The sequence below is a fragment of the Hippoglossus stenolepis genome, chromosome 11, assembly GCF_022539355.2.
Source record: "Hippoglossus stenolepis isolate QCI-W04-F060 chromosome 11, HSTE1.2, whole genome shotgun sequence".
NCBI classification, from domain to species: Eukaryota; Metazoa; Chordata; class Actinopteri; order Pleuronectiformes; family Pleuronectidae; genus Hippoglossus; species Hippoglossus stenolepis.
Window position 1 is genome coordinate 20,709,985 of NC_061493.1, and position 19,896 is coordinate 20,729,880.

General features: G+C 42.9%; 1 protein-coding gene across 1 annotated transcript in view; it reads right to left on the reverse strand.

The window, feature by feature from the left end:
* st6galnac3 (ST6 (alpha-N-acetyl-neuraminyl-2,3-beta-galactosyl-1,3)-N-acetylgalactosaminide alpha-2,6-sialyltransferase 3) overlaps nucleotides 1-18,353 on the reverse strand; it is a 59,198-nt gene extending 40,845 nt beyond the window's left edge. Inside the window, exons 1-2 of the mRNA XM_035171349.2 lie at nucleotides 18,126-18,353; nucleotides 153-347 (exon numbers count right to left, since the gene is read on the reverse strand). Of these exons, the coding sequence (XP_035027240.1) occupies nucleotides 153-347; nucleotides 18,126-18,143 (213 nt within the window). The 5' untranslated portion in view covers nucleotides 18,144-18,353. The remainder of the gene's footprint in view (nucleotides 1-152; nucleotides 348-18,125) is intronic.
* Between the last annotated feature and the right edge of the window lie 1,543 nt (nucleotides 18,354-19,896).

Consider the following 19,896-nt stretch of genomic DNA (forward strand, 5'->3'; position numbering starts at 1 on the left):
TCATATCATACCACTGTTATTGGCCAGAATCTAAACTCACCTTTCAGCCACAGCTAATTTCTAGTTCAGTTTTAAAGTTTAAAGACATAATGAAACTGAAATCAAGTGTGTGTCTGCTCATGTAAGCTTCTCTTGTACTGAACGTCTCTCACCGTCTGTTGGGGGATGCTGACGTAGCCCAGGTGAGGCTTGAAGGCCTTGTACGGCTGCTTGGAGAACATCCAGTGGCTGCTGAACGTCTGACCGAACACAGGCTGCAGGAGGAAGTAAGGCTTCTCCGAGTAGTTCACCACGACCACGAAGAGCGACACCGCCACGATCAGACTGGTGGCGATCACCGACTTCCTCTGTGGAGGGAGAGACAGCACGAATGAGTCTGAGGAACGAACCAGTGTTTCTTTAGTGTTATAGTTTAACAGCTCAAAGTGCAAACAACAAGTAGAGGCTTTCCAGCTTTAACATTTGTCTGACAAAAACTGCGTGGCAGAATATTTAGTGCGTAATTACAACGATATACTAAACAAATATAGTGTGTAAAAGCCAATATACAATATAACAACCAGGCAAGAACAAGTAAGATGATTTTTGTTTCTTTATTCTACACTTAAAGGTTATGAGACACTTTTGCTTTCTAAATGTATTACACAGATTACATAGATTTGTTATCACACTGTGAAAAACACTGTGTTTATGGGACGGCTTCAAAATGCAGAAATGTGAGACGCATAAAACTTGATGAGAAATTCTGTCAGTAAACATCCGTAAAGGTTCAGTGTGTAAGATTAAGGAGAAAGGATCTATTGGCAGAAACTGAATATAAAATAATCCTAGGGATGTTTTCACTAGTGTTTCATCTAAATTAACCCTTAAATACTTTATATTTAAATACTTTATATTTACATCAGGAGTGGGTCCTCTCTACGGAGGCCGCCATGTTTGTTACAGTGGATCCATTGAGTTTGTATGACAACGGAAGGCTGACACAGGTCTTGTTTGGAAGGGGAGGGTGAGGTGAGGGGTGTTCAGCTGCAACATGCATCCTCACCACTAGATGTCACTAAATTCTACACCCTGAACCTTTAACTTTCAACATGACCGAGTCAAACGCCGTTTTCAGACGTGACCTGCGGAGGATCTCCAGAGAATTGGGTCCAGACTCTCTCTGCCTTCCAGACATGCACAATGCATTAGGGAGACAACCTCCCCCCTGTGGTCTCTATATAAGGGGGCCGGGCAGTAAATCCAGGTGATGTACAGGCTGCTAATAACTTCCATCCCCTTCCTTCCTGTCATGACACCATCAATTTTGTCCAGTTGGCTATTTTGTTTAGTTCTTTGATGAAAATGTTGCGAAGCAGCCAAGTGGTCGTCTGGAGCTGAGAGGTATTACTGCCTGACAGACAGAGCTGAGAGGGATGAATAATGGATAAGAGACAGAGGACGAGGAAAGGTCTCACAGAGGAGAGGCTACTGGCAGGGCAGCGCCGAGATCAATGCTCAGAGGAGAGAGAGAGAGAATCAGACAGAGATGAAAAGTTTGTTGTGCGACGACATCTCAGAGCCTGAGGTGATGATGGATTTCAGTTTTCTTCAGGAAACTTCAATAACGTGCTGCTAATCGAACAGACAACACAGGTGGGAAACTCTGGGTTTTCAGGGGGAAGGTGGTTATTTCCGAGATTCTTTGAAGTTATCTGATGGCGAGGAGATTGAACGTGGCGTGACGTAATGGTGAAGCCCCCCCCACAAGCCAAAGTGCCTGCACCATCAGAAGCTCTGATCTCCAACATCAAACGTCTCAAGGGAACAGCTGGAGGCTTCGCTGCTCAGAGACAAGATCAAACATGTGGGGGGGGGTGGATGAAAAAGACGGTGACCATTTGCTGCCCTCGACGGGCCAATCACATTTTACCAATTGCATGTGCGTTGCATCACGCATCATTTCATGGCATTACTGGCCATCTTTGATCACAAACAGAAGGGTCTCAACTTTGATCTCGTGTGAAGCAGCACAAAGACGACAAATGAGAAATTCTTCTCTGCCGCTCTCTTCTGTACTTAAAGTATTTTACAAAATAGCACAAAAAAAACCTCTCTCCTTCGTGTCTTTTTCCCGAAAAAGCAAAGTCAGTCTGTTCTTTGTCGTTCTCAAAGTAAAAGAAAACAAATGGCAGGTCATTTTCTGAAATTGTCCTGTAATAGCCAGTCATCAAGAGTACATTACGGAGCATGAAACCAATCCCTTACAGAGCTCAATGGTGCTCTGGGACTGGACTAAAAACAAGCTGCAGCATCCATCTGTTCTCATGAGGACAGAAAAATGTCCTTGTCTCCTTCAACCTCAATCTGGCCACAAATCACAGGGGAAATGATGTGTCAGAGTCTGGAGGCAATCGCAGGGTTCTGTGTGGGCGTAGCCGGGCGCTGAACCTCCACGGGCTTCGAGTGCGAGACTCAAACTCCTCTGCTCGTTCGCTCATCCATCAGGGCGATCAGCCCGCTGAGGCGTTTGACGGAGAGGTTGAAGCGCTCCACGTCGGGGAGGGAGTACAGCGGCGGAGTCGGGGGAACGAGGACCATTAACAGCAGGGAGGCAGCGGAGCAGTTAGGAAGTTTTAACGTCAGAGCTTTCGGTCAATGCTAAAACATTTTGCTCGAGGAATATGACTCCGCACGCGGCCGCAATGACCTTGTTTGTGACCATCAGATCAGACAGTGATGGCCATTAACTGCTCGGCCACTTAGGGCTGCAGCCCCGGGACGTTTCATCTAACACACCCTGAGCAGAAATCTTTGAGGGGGCTATGTTGGAAGGTGCTAAAACCCACTCTGAGCAGGTATTGATCTCAGCTCCCAGACAGACTGTGTGGGATTGTTGGGACCCGGGACACCAGGGAGCCATAGTTGTCTCTCCTGCCTGTGTGACCAGATTACATATGGGAGGGGAAAGTAGAAGAAGTGCGTTTGACGACCGCCTCGTCCATTTGTGGCTGTGACCTGATTGAACTGTGAGGAAACTGAGGGATCACATGACCTTAATGTCTGATAGAAGCTGCAAAAAATAACCAGTCAAAGGTCAAAATGCTTCCTCCATCACTGCGAGCAGCATGTTTAGTTTGAGTTCATGACATTTTTCTGCTTTTCTTTGAATAATCTGAAAATAACCGTCTAAACATCACTTTCCAAATCAATCACGGCAGCAATTTTCATACTAAATGTACAGCAAATAGGCAATAAATTTGTAAATTACGGAATAATCAGCAAGTAGCGCTCCGTTCATTTGTGAGATGAATGAAAACGCAAAACAAATTAGCTGTTTATTTCCTCGTATATAATGTGCAATCAAAGTTTCACCTCCATCAGGCTTTATCTGGGCATGAAGAGAATACAATTTCCCACAAAGCCTGGCGCTTCAGCTCAGTAACAACGGGCCGCACTGTAGTTCAATCCGAAAAGCTAATCACGATGGGTATTGGAATAATGAAAGGCTCAACCTGAAGAAAATGGCTCATGAAAAAACATATCTGCTATTTTCAAGTGTCTCCTGGGCATTGGGCAAATAAAAAAAGGGAAAATTACATTTGCAATGCAAAAGCGCTGCCTCCCTGGTACCTGATTCTTCCCACCACGGTCCACCGAGCAGTTAAAATCCAATTTCAATTAAGGCGTTTGAGAAAATATTTACCAAGTCTTCTCCCCCTCTCCTCCTCCTCCTCCTCCTCCTCCTCCTCCTCCTCCTCCCCTCTTAAGCATCAGCCTCTCCAGGACTCTGAGACGGCCGCATAAACACATCTGTGCTCTTGAGATGAAGAGTGGGGTCCGGACACATCACTTCATTCATGTCACATTCCCAGAGAAGGTCTCACTTCAGAAGTCCAAGATAACAAACTGCTCTGATCCCGGGAAGAGGAAGAATCGACACGGTCGTGCACAAGTTCCCCCTCGAGTTTCACCCGGAGGAGCTCTGAGTGCCACAAGAACTGTGGGAGAGAATTAATGCAATTTGTAGATATTATTGAATTTAGATTAGGTTTATGACTATATGAATAATTCCATTCAGGAGCTATTTACACAAGTCTATTGGGTTTTGACTCATCACATGAGCACATATTTGTTTTCTTTTCTATTTCAGTTGCCAGTGAAAGTAAATCATTTACTCCATTAAACGTTGTAATAGCCCAAAAAAATAAACTCCTGCAAATCCCACTTAAGTAAAAGTAATAGCTGCAAGACGGATTCTGCTGCAGATGGAAAAGACGTCAATGTCCTGGTCATCCACATTCACTCCCAGATCGTTGTTGGTGGACGTCACATCTCAGCCTCAAACTCCTGGATGTTAATTAAAGAACACACACTTCTCTTTGGTCTCAGCCATGTTGGTGCAGGTGGTTCCTCCCACACAAGCAGCTCAACACCTCCCTGGATTCTGGCTCCGTCAGCTGGGTGGTGCAACAGGTTCGGTAAAGCAGGCAATCGCCAGGGGCCCCCCCGAGCTGAGAGGGGGGGCCCTGCTCTCCTCACTTTCCTCCTTAGCTCCGCTTGAACCCTCTTGAGCTCCTCTGAAGACCTTCTTCTTCTTCTTCTTCTTCTTCTTCTTCTTCTTCTTCTTCTTCTTCTTCTTCTTCTTCATCTTCATTACTACCAGCGTGTTTAAGTATGAACCTGAATCTGCATCTTGAAACTGTAGAATTACGACATTTGGAAGAGGCAGAGTACAAACACGATGTGTTCACTGAGGCACATCAGGGACGGATGCTGAAGCTGCAGCAGCAAAGTTAATCTCTCATCTGGGAGGTGTGCATCCTGCTGATCCCTATCGAGCCCAGCAGAGGGGGCAGTCCCCCCACACAGCTGTCATGAGGCAACGGGCGGACCACAGGGGACTCGAACCTCTCGTCTTAAAACACAGGATCTCAGAAACTTTCTTTTCAGACAACAACACATTTCTCATAATCAACCACCTCTCACAATAAATCACAGTTACATTTGAATCCTGTCCGATCCAACGTGACAGCGACGCCTTGGCGTTACAAAGCCTGAATATAAACAGCTAAAAGAGAAAAGTGCCTCGACAGAACCAGAAATCCAGCAATCACCTGCACTTAATTATTTAATAACAACATTAAGTGAGTGAACACAATCTGCAGGATGTTCTATCACCAGCAAACTGCACAGGAGACACTCAAACATGAGCCAGGGGACGAGACTTTATGCTGAGGGGTTTTAACGAGAAAGAGATGAGTAACTTCACTTATTAAATGATCTAATAAAAATATATAATCGTCCACAATTTTGTTTATATGATGCTTTATTCCTTCTCTCATTGCAAATCAAGTATCAGGTTTTGGACTGTTGCTCAAAGACAATCTGAAGACGTCACTTTGGGTTCTGGGAAACTGTGATAGGTTTTATCCTGAGATTTATTGATCAATGACTTATCAATAATCAGCTGTTCAATAATCTGAATTGTTAGCTGCAGATCCACATTAATTTAAGTAGTGATATTTATTCCACTGCAGTTATCTCTTACTTATTTATGACTTTAAAACCCTTGTGAACAATGAAGCAAATCAATTAACAACGGCTCTACGGAAATAATGGATTTTTATTTAATTGTCGCATCAGTGTGATAAATCTTGATCTGCCGGGTTTTTAATTTGATGGATTATCTGAAATCAGACATCTCAGTCTGTTGTATATCTTTGTCTCTGAACAGTTTACATCTACAGATCTGGAACAACTGAATCATTTCCTCAAGCTGAATCCTTATGTCAGCTAATGCACGGACTTCACAGTGAGATTATCCTTCAGCTTCCCAATGAGTATATTTGCAAAAATACATCAAAATTGCAATATTAATAGTATATATACAATATACAATGATAGATCATTTTACATTTTTCTTTCATTTCAATGGATTGTTAACTTCAGTTACGTGTTAGGAAGGAGGGATCAATTAGGACACATACAAAGCTCCTTTCTTTTTCAGCCTCTTTCGTTGTATCTTATAAATAATAGATATTCATAAGTATGTCCTTGCTATAAAAGTCCTTGCAATCAAACTTGAGTTATGTCCAATAATGGGAAGCGTTTCCTTTCTCCGGCACAATAACAAAAAATCGGTCAAAGCTGCTGCCCTTGGTGCACGCTCCTTCTGTGGTGTCGCCCTTATCGCCGGTGACATACGAGAAGAAAATCCTTCAATCCAGGTCAAATAAGCACTAATCTGCTCTGTTGGCACGATACAGGATCATTATGGTCCAGAGCATCATCTTAATGTGAAATCTGTTTGTTTTCATGCTCTAACAATAAGGAGGAAGCACATTTATCATCCACTCAAGTATCAGTGCTGCACATTACAGCCTTTATCACATGGTGCAGATATGTGCGTGTTAGTAACAGCACACGTGTGACCGCGACAGACGAAAGCATCCAAAACCCATTTCACTAATGCATATCTGATACCAAATGGAACATAATCCCCACAAGTACAAAGGATTAAACACTCAATATGCAATATTCACTTCTCCTCCCGGATACAGCAAACTTTTTGGGGTGAAGGGGGGGGGGGGGATAACGACGTGGCACCATATGTTCACAGACGCAGGAGCTCTGTACGCTCGGCTGCGTAGGATGATGCTCGCTCACTTGAGAAAGCGAAGAATTTGTCAAGAAGAGAAAAGAGTAAAAAGCGGTTCTCTGTGGCACTTTAGGAGGATGAGCGTCTGTGAGCCTGTCAGACACAAAGCACACACCGATTTTATTTTGACTGCGAGTTACTTAGTACAATTGATTCTCCCGGGATAACGCCGCGCTTCATTTTGACAACGCTCCTAGATAACACGCGTGTGACCCACATAACCACCGGAAAGTACAATCCCCCAGGTTTATACTGGATCTCTAAATGCCAATTCCACTTCCTCAACTCATATTTGCCAAATAGATTACAGAAGAGACGCCAGCGCCCATGATCCAAAATGTCTCGTAGCGAATCGCCCATTCACGGGGAAATTAATTCTGCTATAAACTTTGGACAAGAACAGTTTAAGCTTTATCGTACTGTAATATCTGAGTTTTTAAGTGCCGGCTCTTGCAGACGCAGATGGCCGACGGTCAGAAGAGACCGAACTGCTGGCAAAGGACGAAGCTACTGTACAGTAATAAACCAGCTGCTCTTCGTCCACCCGAGGTGTCTTCACTGGGCCACAAGTCAGGATGGCAGACGACCAGTTTGCCAGAGAAGTTTAAAGGAGACGTGTTCTGCTCATATTCAGGTTCGTAATTTGTATTTACTGTAAAAGGTTTAAATGCTCTAATGTGCAGGAAACACATCACTGTCCTCACATTGCTGCAGCTCCTCTCTTCAGCCCCCCCCCCCGATCAAGCCCAGTCTGCTCTAATTGACCAGCAGGTTTATTCTGAATCATCTCAGGGTTGTGGCCAGAGTAGCCACTCAACCACGTGAAATATCAGCTGAAACAACAAGTCCTTTCATAAGCTTTAGGATCAGGCTTTTCTGTGGTAGAGGAATTTGGGCTTTTTAACGTTACAGATATTTTACAGACACAAAACTACATTAAAAAACTAGTACAAAACTAGTAAAACAATAAAAAAGGCTACGGTACATGTAATACAGAACAGATGCTGCACATCCCGTTTTGTATTTCAACACATTTCGACAGAATGGCAATTGTTCTCCCAGTTTCCTTGTGTACGAAGGACGAAGGCAGGGGGGGGAAAAACATTGACCACGGAAAATCCATTTCAATTTGCCAAATGCCGGAGCAGGATTACTGACATTTAACAGCTGATATTTCCCCTGAAACTCCCTGTTATCAGGCCGTAAGTCCGTAATAGAGCCCCCGTCTCATTGATAGTGATTACACATAGCACGACTGCTCACACAGAGAGATTTAAATATATATCACCAGCGTAAACTGCAGCGTCTTAAAGGCTTAGACATAAAAAACAGAGAGATGCATTCCATCATCTGCAAAACAGCGTCACCAATTTGCTTCTCCACTTGACTAAACAGTCTGAGCACAGATTTTTCCTCAAGGTGCTGTTTGTTAAAGAAATGTGTCTGAAAAAAGAAAGTTCTCCTGAAGGCTGCTGGAGACAGGAAGCAGACGTGCACGCTGCAGTTCCAAGTGACTCAGCAGTAAAAATGACTTTGTCCTGTTCGGAGCTCAGCCCTCAGAGAGGTGATGACTCAGATACCTTGAAGTCACAGACGCGTTGTTCTAACTGGAGAGATTGTTTCTGTCTCCTTCGACGACTGTGACTTTTAGAGACACTTTAGTTATTATGTTTTTTAAAACAAAAACACCTTGTGCTCTTTTTATTCAACAGAGGAGGAAGACGTGGGGGAGGCAGAGGAGAGAGAGAAACAAAGAAGGAAAGTTCACAAGCAGAAGAAGAAAGAGAAATGAACAAGTTTGCAAACTGCTCAACCTTTATCTGAAACTATTGTTCAAATAAGTGATTAGTCGACTGATCAAAAGTTAGAGGGACACCCCAGATATTTAGTATTTTACTGACATAAAGAAAGACCAGTTATAAGAGTTGTGTACTGTACAGCACACTAACATGCTCCCAAAGATAATGATAATGCTGACAGTGTTTACCATGCTCGCTATTAGCACATTTTAATATGCAAATATTTGGTCATTAGCATGAAACGCAGAGTACAGCTGAGGCTGATGGGAATGTAATTAAATCTGTGATGGACAAATACAAAATCTGACATTAGAGAGAAAGAAAGAAGTGATTAGAAATCATTCTGAAGAGAATATGAATGTTTGCACAAAACTGCATAATAACCCAATCGTCAACCTCATATCGGCTCTGGAGGAAAAGTCAGAGAGCTCCACTGGTATTAGGATTAATCCTCTGGGAGCCACGAACATCAGTTCAGGCCAATCCAACCAAAAGTTGTTAAAATACTTCAGTCTGCATCCAAGTGGAAGAAAAACCAAAAGACCGACTCATTCCCGGACTCGGCCAAAAAGAAAGGTCAGAATTAAAACTGCAGAGGCTGAGATATCTTGACTTTTGGGCTCGTAGTTCATCAAGCTCCAGAAATGTTCCCAGAATGCAACTGGATTGTGTTTTATTAGAACCATGTCTGCTGGGTAACTGCTGATGCCTTCATGTCTACGAAACCAAACTTCTCAACCCAAACCCGAGTTAGACCTCGACATAAGACCCCAGGAAAGCTTGAACTGTATCAATATATTATCATATTACTAATATTGCTGGTTTAAGCAGATTCTACTGTCTCTGATAGACAAACACAACTGCAACTAGTACAATTGAGGATGATTATTATATATTTACCCCTAATTAATTCAGCTTCGGGCCCCATAAAGGCTAGGAGCGGCCCTGGCAGGATTGTTTGTAGAATCGTCCCTGGCCCCTAATTAGATAGAAAAATGTCCTTTCCCTAATGATGCATGCGGTGGCGCTGCACGGCCGGCGACCCGGAGTCGGTGCAGCTGCAGCTCGTAATTCTGCAGCTGCTGTAGCACTTCAGCCAGATAAAGATTTCCCCATGGGGACAATAAAGTATATTTGATATGATTTGATTTGATTAATGATGAATCCCAGCATCCGAGTCGACAAATCTCTCCCGATGATAATGTGTCAGGATGAGGTTACAAGGCTTCGAGTGCCAAACACAAGATAGAACATCTGTGGAGGACTTTTCATTTGAACTGCAGCACGACAGTGGACAAAGTCGACTGAATCATCTTTGTTTTCCGAGCTGCGGAGGTTTCCAATCAAAACCGTTGCAATGATTTGGTAACAAAGCTTTTGATTTTCTTTAATCCTTAGATGAGATTGGGAGAGTTCTCTATGAGGGTTTGAATAACGGCATTATGAAACTGAAGAGAAACAATCCAGCCAGGTGGAACCAGCCAAGGCCAACCCCCCCCCCGCTGTGTGGCACACGTGTTCTTTCAGGAAAAAAACGCACACTTTGCAGAATCTACTCGGCCTCTGTGGTGCTGCTGCACCGTGTTGGCAAATTAAACGTGTTTGTGTGGGTCAGGGTCCGGGGAGGTGGAAGCAGTGTCAGCGTCGAACAACACAAACAAACACCTGCGGCCATCAGGGAGGCGAATAAGATGCCAAAGTGCAAATGTGGAGCGACGGAACCATCACGGAGAGCAACACACCAGGTGACTAACAGCAGCACAGGCGTCTCTCTAAACAACAGCAGGCTCGCTGAGCAGATACAATATCACCCAGAGTGCACCGTGGCATTTTGAACAGCTGCCCAGTCCCCTTTCTTTTTTTTCATTATGACCACAACAACACAAAGTTCCAGGGCACAGGCGAGCATAAAAGCAGATAGGGGGGGATTATATTTCGTGAAAAAAACTGACTGCACTTTATTTAATGCCCTCACTTAACCGCCAGGCTCTATTTGTGTCTGTCAACCTCTCCAGTTCACAGAGGCAATCAGACTCCCGGTGCCGGCGCCCCGAGCTCTGCCAGGCTTCCACCGGGGATAATAACGCTGAAACCTTTTATTAGATGGCTTGGTCAAGAGCCCTCAGGCAGGGGGCCATACTAGGACCACACCTGGCCCCCACTGAGCACGTCACCGACTCTATATCACAACCTGACACTTCAATAAAGAGAGAGAAGAGGAGAGTGGATCAAAGCCCGGATATTCGTCAAGGATATCTGATGCTGTGTTTGTCATCTGCAATTTTTGCGACGGGAAGAAAATAAATCCAAACATGTCAAGGCAGTGAATCAAAGTGAAAGAGTTGGTCTGGAGGGAGCGGGCGCGGCAGAGTTTGCAGTCGAACAACACTAATGCAATTACGGGGATTTTCTGCCTGCTCACAGGCTTCGGTTCAAGGGCGGAGTGCGGGATGCTCAAGGCGAGTCGGGGTAACAGCCAGCCGCCTCGCTGTCTGGAAGAGCTGAGAGAGGAAATACATAAAAGGTTACAGCAGAGATCCAGGATATTCTGCTTTCTGATGCGTCCATCCTGGATTGAATTGGACTTTGGCTCAAAATTTCATCCCTGAGAAACGACAGGGATGTAGAGATGTGACCGAGACGCTCCACAACAGGATTTTATAAAACTGTGATACTAAAAATTGATGCTCCAAAGAAAGATTTCACCTTCCCCCTGGCCGAGACGAGAAGCTAAAAGGACACGGTCAGGTGCATCCAAACAAGCTCTCCTCCAGCTACAGAGAATTCAGTGTGGACACGGAGCAAACACTTGAAACCGCTGCTTCAAGTTTACGCCCAGTAATCCCACTGACTCTTGACACCTCCTGCTGCCCCTTTTGATTCTGTACGACTTATTTTCACAGCATTTCTAAGCCCCATCCGAGTCTACGGAGAGCATAACTCCTTATCAAACATGGCCTCTGCCGCCTGCTCCTTCTCTGCCGGGGCTTTGGATCACCCCTGTGCCAATGAGCAGCAAGGCCTTGCCAGGAGTACATCAAGCTCTCGGGCCTTGCCAAGTATACAATGTGCAGGGGGGGACTTGCCAAATGTAATCCAGCAATGGTGCAACACCCTCAAACGAGTCCAACTGGCCGGGAGCTGTATGACTCTGTAAATATTTCATGTGAGGGAAATCAACACAAACCCGGGAACATAAACGCTGCTAAAAGTCCGAATTTGTGATTGCGGGTCCTGAGAGTGCAACAGGGAGGAAAAGGATTGAGCAGGATATATTTGATACAAAGTCTTAGTTTATATAGTGTAGTAGTTTCTTTTAGAATGCAGTAATATAACTATTCTCTTCCCTGTGATACAAAAAAAGTGGTCAATTAATATGTACACGCACAGAAAGTGTATCGACTTTATTTAGATTAAGGCAGCAACTAGAAAATGTTTTCATCATCGATTCATCTGCAGATGACTTTCTCAATTCAAGGCCTTTTAATTTGGGATACAACATATTAGAAAGCAGCGAAGACGCTCTATATAATTTACTCAAGGCCAAGATGACACCTTTATTACTTTGTCTGGTGAACAATCAAAAATAATAAAATGCTGTTCTCTGTTCCTTACATTCGAGAAACAGTTTATTAGTTGTCAGTTTCTGCAGATCGACCATTTGACTGATCAGCTCTAATTATGATTTTAAAAAGTGTAAAGTAAATCAAGCAAATGAAAAATCTACCTTCTAAACTCGCCTCTTCTTTACATCTCTGTAAACCAATCATCGTTTGTTTCAGACTCAACAAGACATCTGAAGATAAAATGAGCATTTCCAATGATTCTTAGTTAAGAAAACAGCTCTTTTTTTGCCACCTTGGAAACATTGCAGTCCCCGACTCCACCACAACCCAAACACACAGACAAGTGGTTCAACGGAGCGTCCGACTACATCTCATTTCACACAGACTAAGCAACCATGGGTCACTCCGTCATACATCCACCGTGTGAAGTCCATCCGGTGTTTGTCACCTCCGCGCTGCAGTAGGTTGGCAAATCGCCTCCTGGATCATGTTCCAGGACAAAACTCCAGATTTGGTCCACGAGCTCGTCAAGGCCGGATGACGCCATCTGACCAACAGCGATCTGCCGCCTTGGCAGCTCCGGCTTGCAGGTTGCCGTGAAGGCACTCAGGCAGTCGCTCAGTCTTTATCTACGAGTAGGAGTTCACATCTGAGTGGAGAGGGAGGTGTAAAAGAGGCCAGTCTTAATCCTAAAAGGGCGAGTGACCTTTTAATCCCTGAAGAAGAAGAAGCAACGCGAGCGGCTGAACGTGTGTGTGCAGACAGGTGAAGAAACAAACACTGAGGCTGCCTCATTATCTGATAATTATCCTTCCAAAGAGATGGATACACACTCATAAGAATACGAGAGCCAGAAGAAACTGGTGCTGGAGGAAAGTTTAACTGTATTTCTTTCTGTTCAGACCCCCACAGAGATTGAAGATCATTGAGAAGCAGCCTGAGACAATTAATGAAATGATAAAGAAAAATATTCTTCTGATTCAAAACATGAGCTGAGATGATGTTCTGATGAAAGAAAAATGAATCTTCAACTCAACTCAACTCAGATTCATTGGTTTCAGCTTCTAATCAGGTTTTTCTTTATCATATCTATAACTATAACAGGCAAAGTCAAGACATCACTATGGGCTCTATGAAAAATAAAAACATCATCATTTTGTTCCAGTTCTTTTCACCAAAACAGAAAGTCAAGTTGAAGAGTTTGGTTTGTTTTTGGAGTCAAACATCAGATCTGGTAAACAGCATCAAACTATATTGATAACGTCACTAAAGATGTGAAAAGTTTCTTGGAAGTTGAGTTTAAATTAGTTTGGATGCCGCAGGACGTGAGAAGACAATTAAAAAAAGCAAGTGTTTACTTTTGAAATTGAAATATGCTCTTAATTCATAATTTTTGTGATAAAATTCTCACAAAACAAAGATCATTATAGACGCCAAACATTCAGAAAATCTACATAAAATCTCTGTGTTTTTTTGATCGAAAACAAGGAACCATTATATGTAAATCCTTATAGTTAAGTCTCTGATTCACTCATTTGAAAGTTTTAAAGATTTACTTAAAGTCAATGAGCTCTGAGACGATCTCCACTTTTAAAAAATACAGTTAAAAGTTTTGTTAAACCAGTTTGTACTTTCTCCTGATGTCTGGAACGATGGGAGATTAATAACTCTCGTCTTCCATCAGTATTGATTCTGTCCGTCTTGCTCTGGACTAATTTAAGCATAAAAACATTGACATCGATGTCACCGCTTTAAAAAGATCTTTGTGACAGTACACTAAAAAATAGGAGCAATTTCCCCAGTGGTTCCTTTGCCGCTGACATGTAATTTGATTCCGCTGACCAGGACTGCAATTACAGAGTGGAGCTTAATTTGTAGGTTGCCATATCAGCTCTTTCATTAAACTCTGGTTTGTCTCTTCTTTGTATTTTGTCCAAATCGGCGTCCAAACAGGGGACAGACACGGACACGACCGCGAGCACATGATCCAACCACCCAGGATTAGTGAGCACCTGAACTATACGACCTGAAACACATCGTGGGATCAAGTCCAGCCTTAAGTCCTCCCAGATGTTCATAACATTCCCTGTGCGATTGAAGGGGTCAGCCCTCTGGCCCAGTTCCTACCTCAACTGTGGATTAATGCCAGATCGGACGGGAGGTTATCACCCTGGGTTACCACTATAAATACACTAACCCCTTCGCACTAGCTTGTGTGTGAATGTGGCTGCACAACAGATGTAGGTTACATTACCATGATAAAGCAGCTGCACGCTCAAATGGTACCCTGTCGGCTCACAGGGTTTAAAGAATTGATGGCTACAGCCGAGCAAAAGACAAAGACTTCCTTAGCATTGTTTTCATCTGCGGCGACTGGCTGCTTCCAGCAAAAGAGCCATAAATACCCACTGTACACTACATACTGTGCAACCACACAGCAGACACACACAGTTAGCAGCTAGCTGGTGAACATGGTGGGGAATAATACATCAACTTGCTTCTACTGCCCCCAAATGGCCAAAGCAACAAAACTCCAACTTAAAAACCATAGAGGTCATTTGTCCCTACCCTCAAACACGACTCAGTTACTTGGTTATGTTACTCGAGTTGTGCCAAGTAGTGGTAGTTAGTTTACTTTGTAGATGTGGCCTTCGTCTTTGAGGCTGGAAACTTGGTTGTGATCGACGTCCTGAACAACAGGAACACAGAGATTGGTCGGTAAAGAGATTTACAGGGTTGGTAAAAACTTTCTGGATTATTTTTACAGTTCACTGCCCCAATTATGCAACAGACCTCGATGTGTTAATCAACATCTATCAGCTCCAACTCCAACACGCTCCGCTAAGCAACACTCGCCATTGTTCTGAAGTAAACAGAGATGCCAGAGAGTTTGGAACGAGCCAGAAACCAAAAGACAATCAACACCAACATAGAAACTCTACCGCCACTAGCGTTTGGTTGGTGTAATTGCAGCGCGTCTCACACACACACACCTGCGCACAACTGTGAATGCTCGGCCCCGTGCACAGGCTGCGTGCGCACCTACGACGTAGCTTCAATGTAGAAGCATGAATTTGGGCATTAGCCTCGCGACAAACCTTTATTCCTCACTCCTGCACTGTAAATTTGTAAAAAAAAAAAAAAATCTAAAACTCTTTTGAAACTATAAAACAACGGATTCTCTCATTTCTCATGTAAACCTCGGTGAACAGGGTAAAACAGATAAAGGGGCACAAAGGGAAATCCGAGAGGGGATGTGATAAAAACCAGCCTCATTCAACATCCTGTCCGTGCTTTCTCTAAAACTGTGGCAGGGCACTTTTTATCAGTCGGTCTTCTGCTGTAACACAATCACAGGGAACAACGAGGGATTCAGAGAGGTGCCATTCATCCCCGAGACTCTAAACAACTGGGACACTCACTGCATTCCCCCATAGCCGTGACCGACACTCAGGAATGACTGTGTCTTTGGGTAAACATGCATGAATTAATCAGAAATCCTCTTTGTGTGTATGAGTTTGTGTTGTGTGCGCTCTCTGCTCCTGTGAACCTGCATGAACCCGTCACAGACACTCTGGCCTTGTTCTGCCATGTGTGGTTACAGGAGAAACAGCAGCATCGCGTCTTTTGATGAGAAGTGATGGAAGAGCTCATCCTGAACTATGACGACGGCCTCGGCCTTTTCCAGCTCGAGCACAGATCTTCACGCATGAGCAGCCTCCAATTAAAACACAAGCTAACAAACAGGGGGAACCTGCACGTCAGACATCCCTCTGCTGGCCCCTCTCTCTCCAATTAAAGACGTCAACTCGGAGGCAGAGATCGAGCAAAGTTTCTCTCAGTGTCGTGAATTATACAAAATAATCATATTACTCATATTACTGATAAATATTGAGATTTAGTCAGAGAAAATACAACTTTGTGAATAAAAGAAAATCCCTGATGCCAAAGTTCAGTGTTTGAAACGCATGTTTGTGTTTTTATCCACGGTATAAAAGTATTTATTCTAAGTGCCTTGATGGGGATGAAAAGTAAAGCCAATGTCATCAGCAAATACTTTATCATAACAAATCATTACTGGCTCAGACGTATGTCAGTTGACAAGAATCGAGAAAATGCAGAAGAGAAACCACAAAGATATGATGAAATGTATGAAATGTTCACGATTACGTGGTTTTGTCCACAAGTAAGAACCAGAAAGACAAGACAACTTTTCCACAATGAAATGTCCTTTTTCACTACAGATCACAACTCTGAAATATTCAATATATAAAGTTCCCTTATCAAAAGAAGGTTCAGTTTTTGTTTTGCATTTATGTAAAGAATATATTCATGATATCAGCAGATACAAATAACTTTTGGCCTCAACAATCCAGCGTTATGTTTGGCCCAAAGGGGAAAAAAGCAGCTCCACAAGTTTCCAAAAATCATCCTGTAAAAGTGAAATGTTGAAATCAAGACAGACAGAACCTGAAAGTCCAGTCACACTTTTTATCTGTTCATCCTCTCAGCAGCTGAGATGTGAACTTGACAAGTCATTTAAATGATAAAAGTCTTTAGCTGATTATCTTTTAGTTTGAGCAACAAAACTGTTTCTCAGTTTGAAATTAAGCTGCTTTCCTCTGTTTTGTATCACTATAAAATTTAATATACTTGTTTTTGTACAGTTACAAACAAACAGTCTGAACTTTACAAAACTCCGGAGACCTTTTTCACAATTTACTGACATTTAATGGAGAAATCTTTCGACAGAGTGTTTTGCGTCATGTATAATAAACTGCACATGTGGCTGTGGCAGCGTGTGTGGATGTCAACATCTGTATATCTGTAAAATACCTCAATTAAATGAACTGAAAACAGAAAGAGGAAGAGGAGGAGGAGGGTGTGAGTCAGTGTGAGGAACTTCTCATTAACTTTCTCCTCATCTGTGAACACACACAGTGAAGTAAGAAAGTCATTCAAAGTTGTTCAAATCATTAAAGTCTATTATATCATCGTTAGCTGATTCTCAGTTTCTCAGTTTGAAACACTGCTGCTCCTCTCGTATCACTATTAAACTAATACATTTGTTTTTATAAAGTTGATCAGACATAACAAACTATCTGAAGATTTCAACTTTTCCCTTTTCTGACATATAATTGAAAAAGAAGTGACGGATTATTCGACAGATGTAGGAAATAGTTGCAGCTGATGATGAGCTACACATCTGAGGAACTTTTCATTAACTTTCTCCTCATGTGTAAACACACAGTGAGGTAAGAAAGTACATTTAACTAATTTCATTCATAGAAAAGATTATTATATCATCATTAGCTGATTGTCTTTTAGTTTTAGAGACAAAACTGTTTCTCAGTTTTAAACTATGATACTTTTCTCTACTATAATGTTTTGTTTTCCGTTGATCAGACGTAACAAACTATCCGAACATGTCAACTTGAACTTTATGGAATTCTGGAGACATTTCTTCACTATTTTATGATATTTAATCTGGAATAAACATGAATTATTCAACAAATGAATCGATCATGAAGGAAGTTGTTAGTTGCAGCTGTAACTAATCCCACAATGTGTGTTCAATGTCGTGTATGGTGAACTACACATCTGGCAGAATGTTTGGACGTCCACATCTGTAAATCTGTACATTAGCCAAGGCAAAGAGGAGGAGCGAGGGAGTCGGAGTGAGGGAGTTCCCACTAACTTTCTCCTCATCTGTGAACGCACCTCTGCAGGATTGTTAAAACTCCTGACACCATATCAACACCTGAACACGTCATGGAGGATGCTGGCCTGCATCTGCTGCAAACATGGGCTGAATGCACAACACAAACCAGGCCCAGCTCCCCCCCCCCTGTGTCACATCTCCTCTGCACAGACACACACAATAAACCACACAATCAGGGTGAAAGCAGGAGAAGCAGAGGGAGGGTTGGTTTCCTCCAGCAGGAGCAGGAGGAGCAGCATCATCCAGCTGCTCCGCTTCTCTCTGCTTCTCCTCCTCACATCTGTCTCAGTCTGACCACGTCAACACCTCCTCTCCTCCTTTTCCTCCTCCTGTTCTCCTCCCGTTGTCCACACAGATGAGTGACAGACACACACACAGAGAGAGAGAGACCCACTCACCTTCCACATCCAGGCCATTCTTATTTCTACGCAAACAATGGTGGACCGCTGTGGATTCGCCACCACCACCACCACCCCAAAAAAAGAAAACCCCCACACCGATCACCGCGTCCGTCTCCTAACGCACGGAGTCATGCGCGCCCCGCACGAGGACACGCAGATGCGGGCAGCGGAGATGCGGTGATCGGCTCCATGGATGTCGGTGAGTTCCGTTATTCGTCGCCTCTCTCGGGGCTTTTTTTTTCCTCCGGTGGAGCTGCCGGGACCAGGAGCGACGCTGCGCCGCTACTGGCCGGCACAGGGCTCGGTCCCGCCCCCTCCCAGTCACATGACCGCCGCTGGTTTCCTCCTCGCTCCAGCGTCTTCATCACGTCAGTGGGCAGAAGATGGTTCATCACTACACAATGTGCTTCATCTGTTTTATACTGGTTTATTGAAGTTATAATGGGGGAAATGAACAGGAAGGAATCTGCAGCTTGAGCTCTTCAGTTGAGGAAGTTTACAAATATTTGTATTATAATAATAGTCTTCATCATCATCATCATAACTTTATTGGTATGGCACTTTTCAATACAAGTAACAAAAATGCGTTTCTACAAACAATATGAAACTCAAACAATCATAATAATGATAATGATAAAAGTAAAATCAAATAGACATAACACGATAAAAAGCTTTTTAATAAAGACGTGATAGATAAAACTGATTCTGCTGATTCTGCTCGTCTAAACTCCTCTGACAGATTTTATCTTTTTTAATATATATTTGAATTAGGAGAAAACATTCAACCGATGATACTTTTTGTACTTTTTCTAAATAATTGTGTGTTGGGCTGGGCACAAAAAACTTTAGGACACCATCAATCAAAATCCATCAATCAAAATAGATTGTAAACTTCTTTTTAGCAAACTCACAGATTCAGCATTAACTTATCAGCATTATCATTGATTGTGAAAAGACGATAGTCTGGTAGTGTAGCCACCTGGTGAGCTTATTACTTTCTTTAGCTCAGTGTTTGGTCTCCACCAACTCCTGAAGGACATGTCTGTCTCTTTAGAAGCTGAATGCTCCTCTTGTACATCAGCTGGTTGCTAACGGTGTCACTCTGCTGCTGGTCACAAGCAGGTTTTATATAACAGGTTGGAAATTACATGTGAGAGGATTAAGAATGAACAGAAAATTGGAGCAGAGTGATTAAATGATAAGAACTTAATATTTGCTGTATAATCCTAAACAATGAGCACTGTGTATTTATAAATCAGTAAATCATACACAATGTTTGTGCAGACCACAAATAAAACAACAACCCCATAACCCAACATAACATATGACTATAGTACAGTTACCATAGTACCAGTGAAGTAACCTTATAAGTTTATAAAAGTCACAGTCTCTCATCTTTTCTCTCAGTATAATACTTTTCTTCTGAGACGTCAGCTCTGTTTTTATTAATGAATCCTGTCGGAGAATATTGATGTTATCTGCTCCTGTGGGGAGACGGTGTGCAGAGATATGAATTCAGCTCAGATATGCTGTCTGATTCCTCCCAGTGCCGGAGTCAACTGAATACAGAAGAGTGAACAGAACAGAAACCGAAAAAAAAAAAATGTTTTCGCTCAAACAGTTGAATTCTGGGCTGGAATTGGGAGACTATAATAAATAATGAAATGAGCCAAATTAGTTATTTCTATCAGTCAATTGGATCTCAGTAATTACATTAATAAAAAAAAAATTTTTGATTCCTGTACAAATTTAATTGTTTTAATGTTTC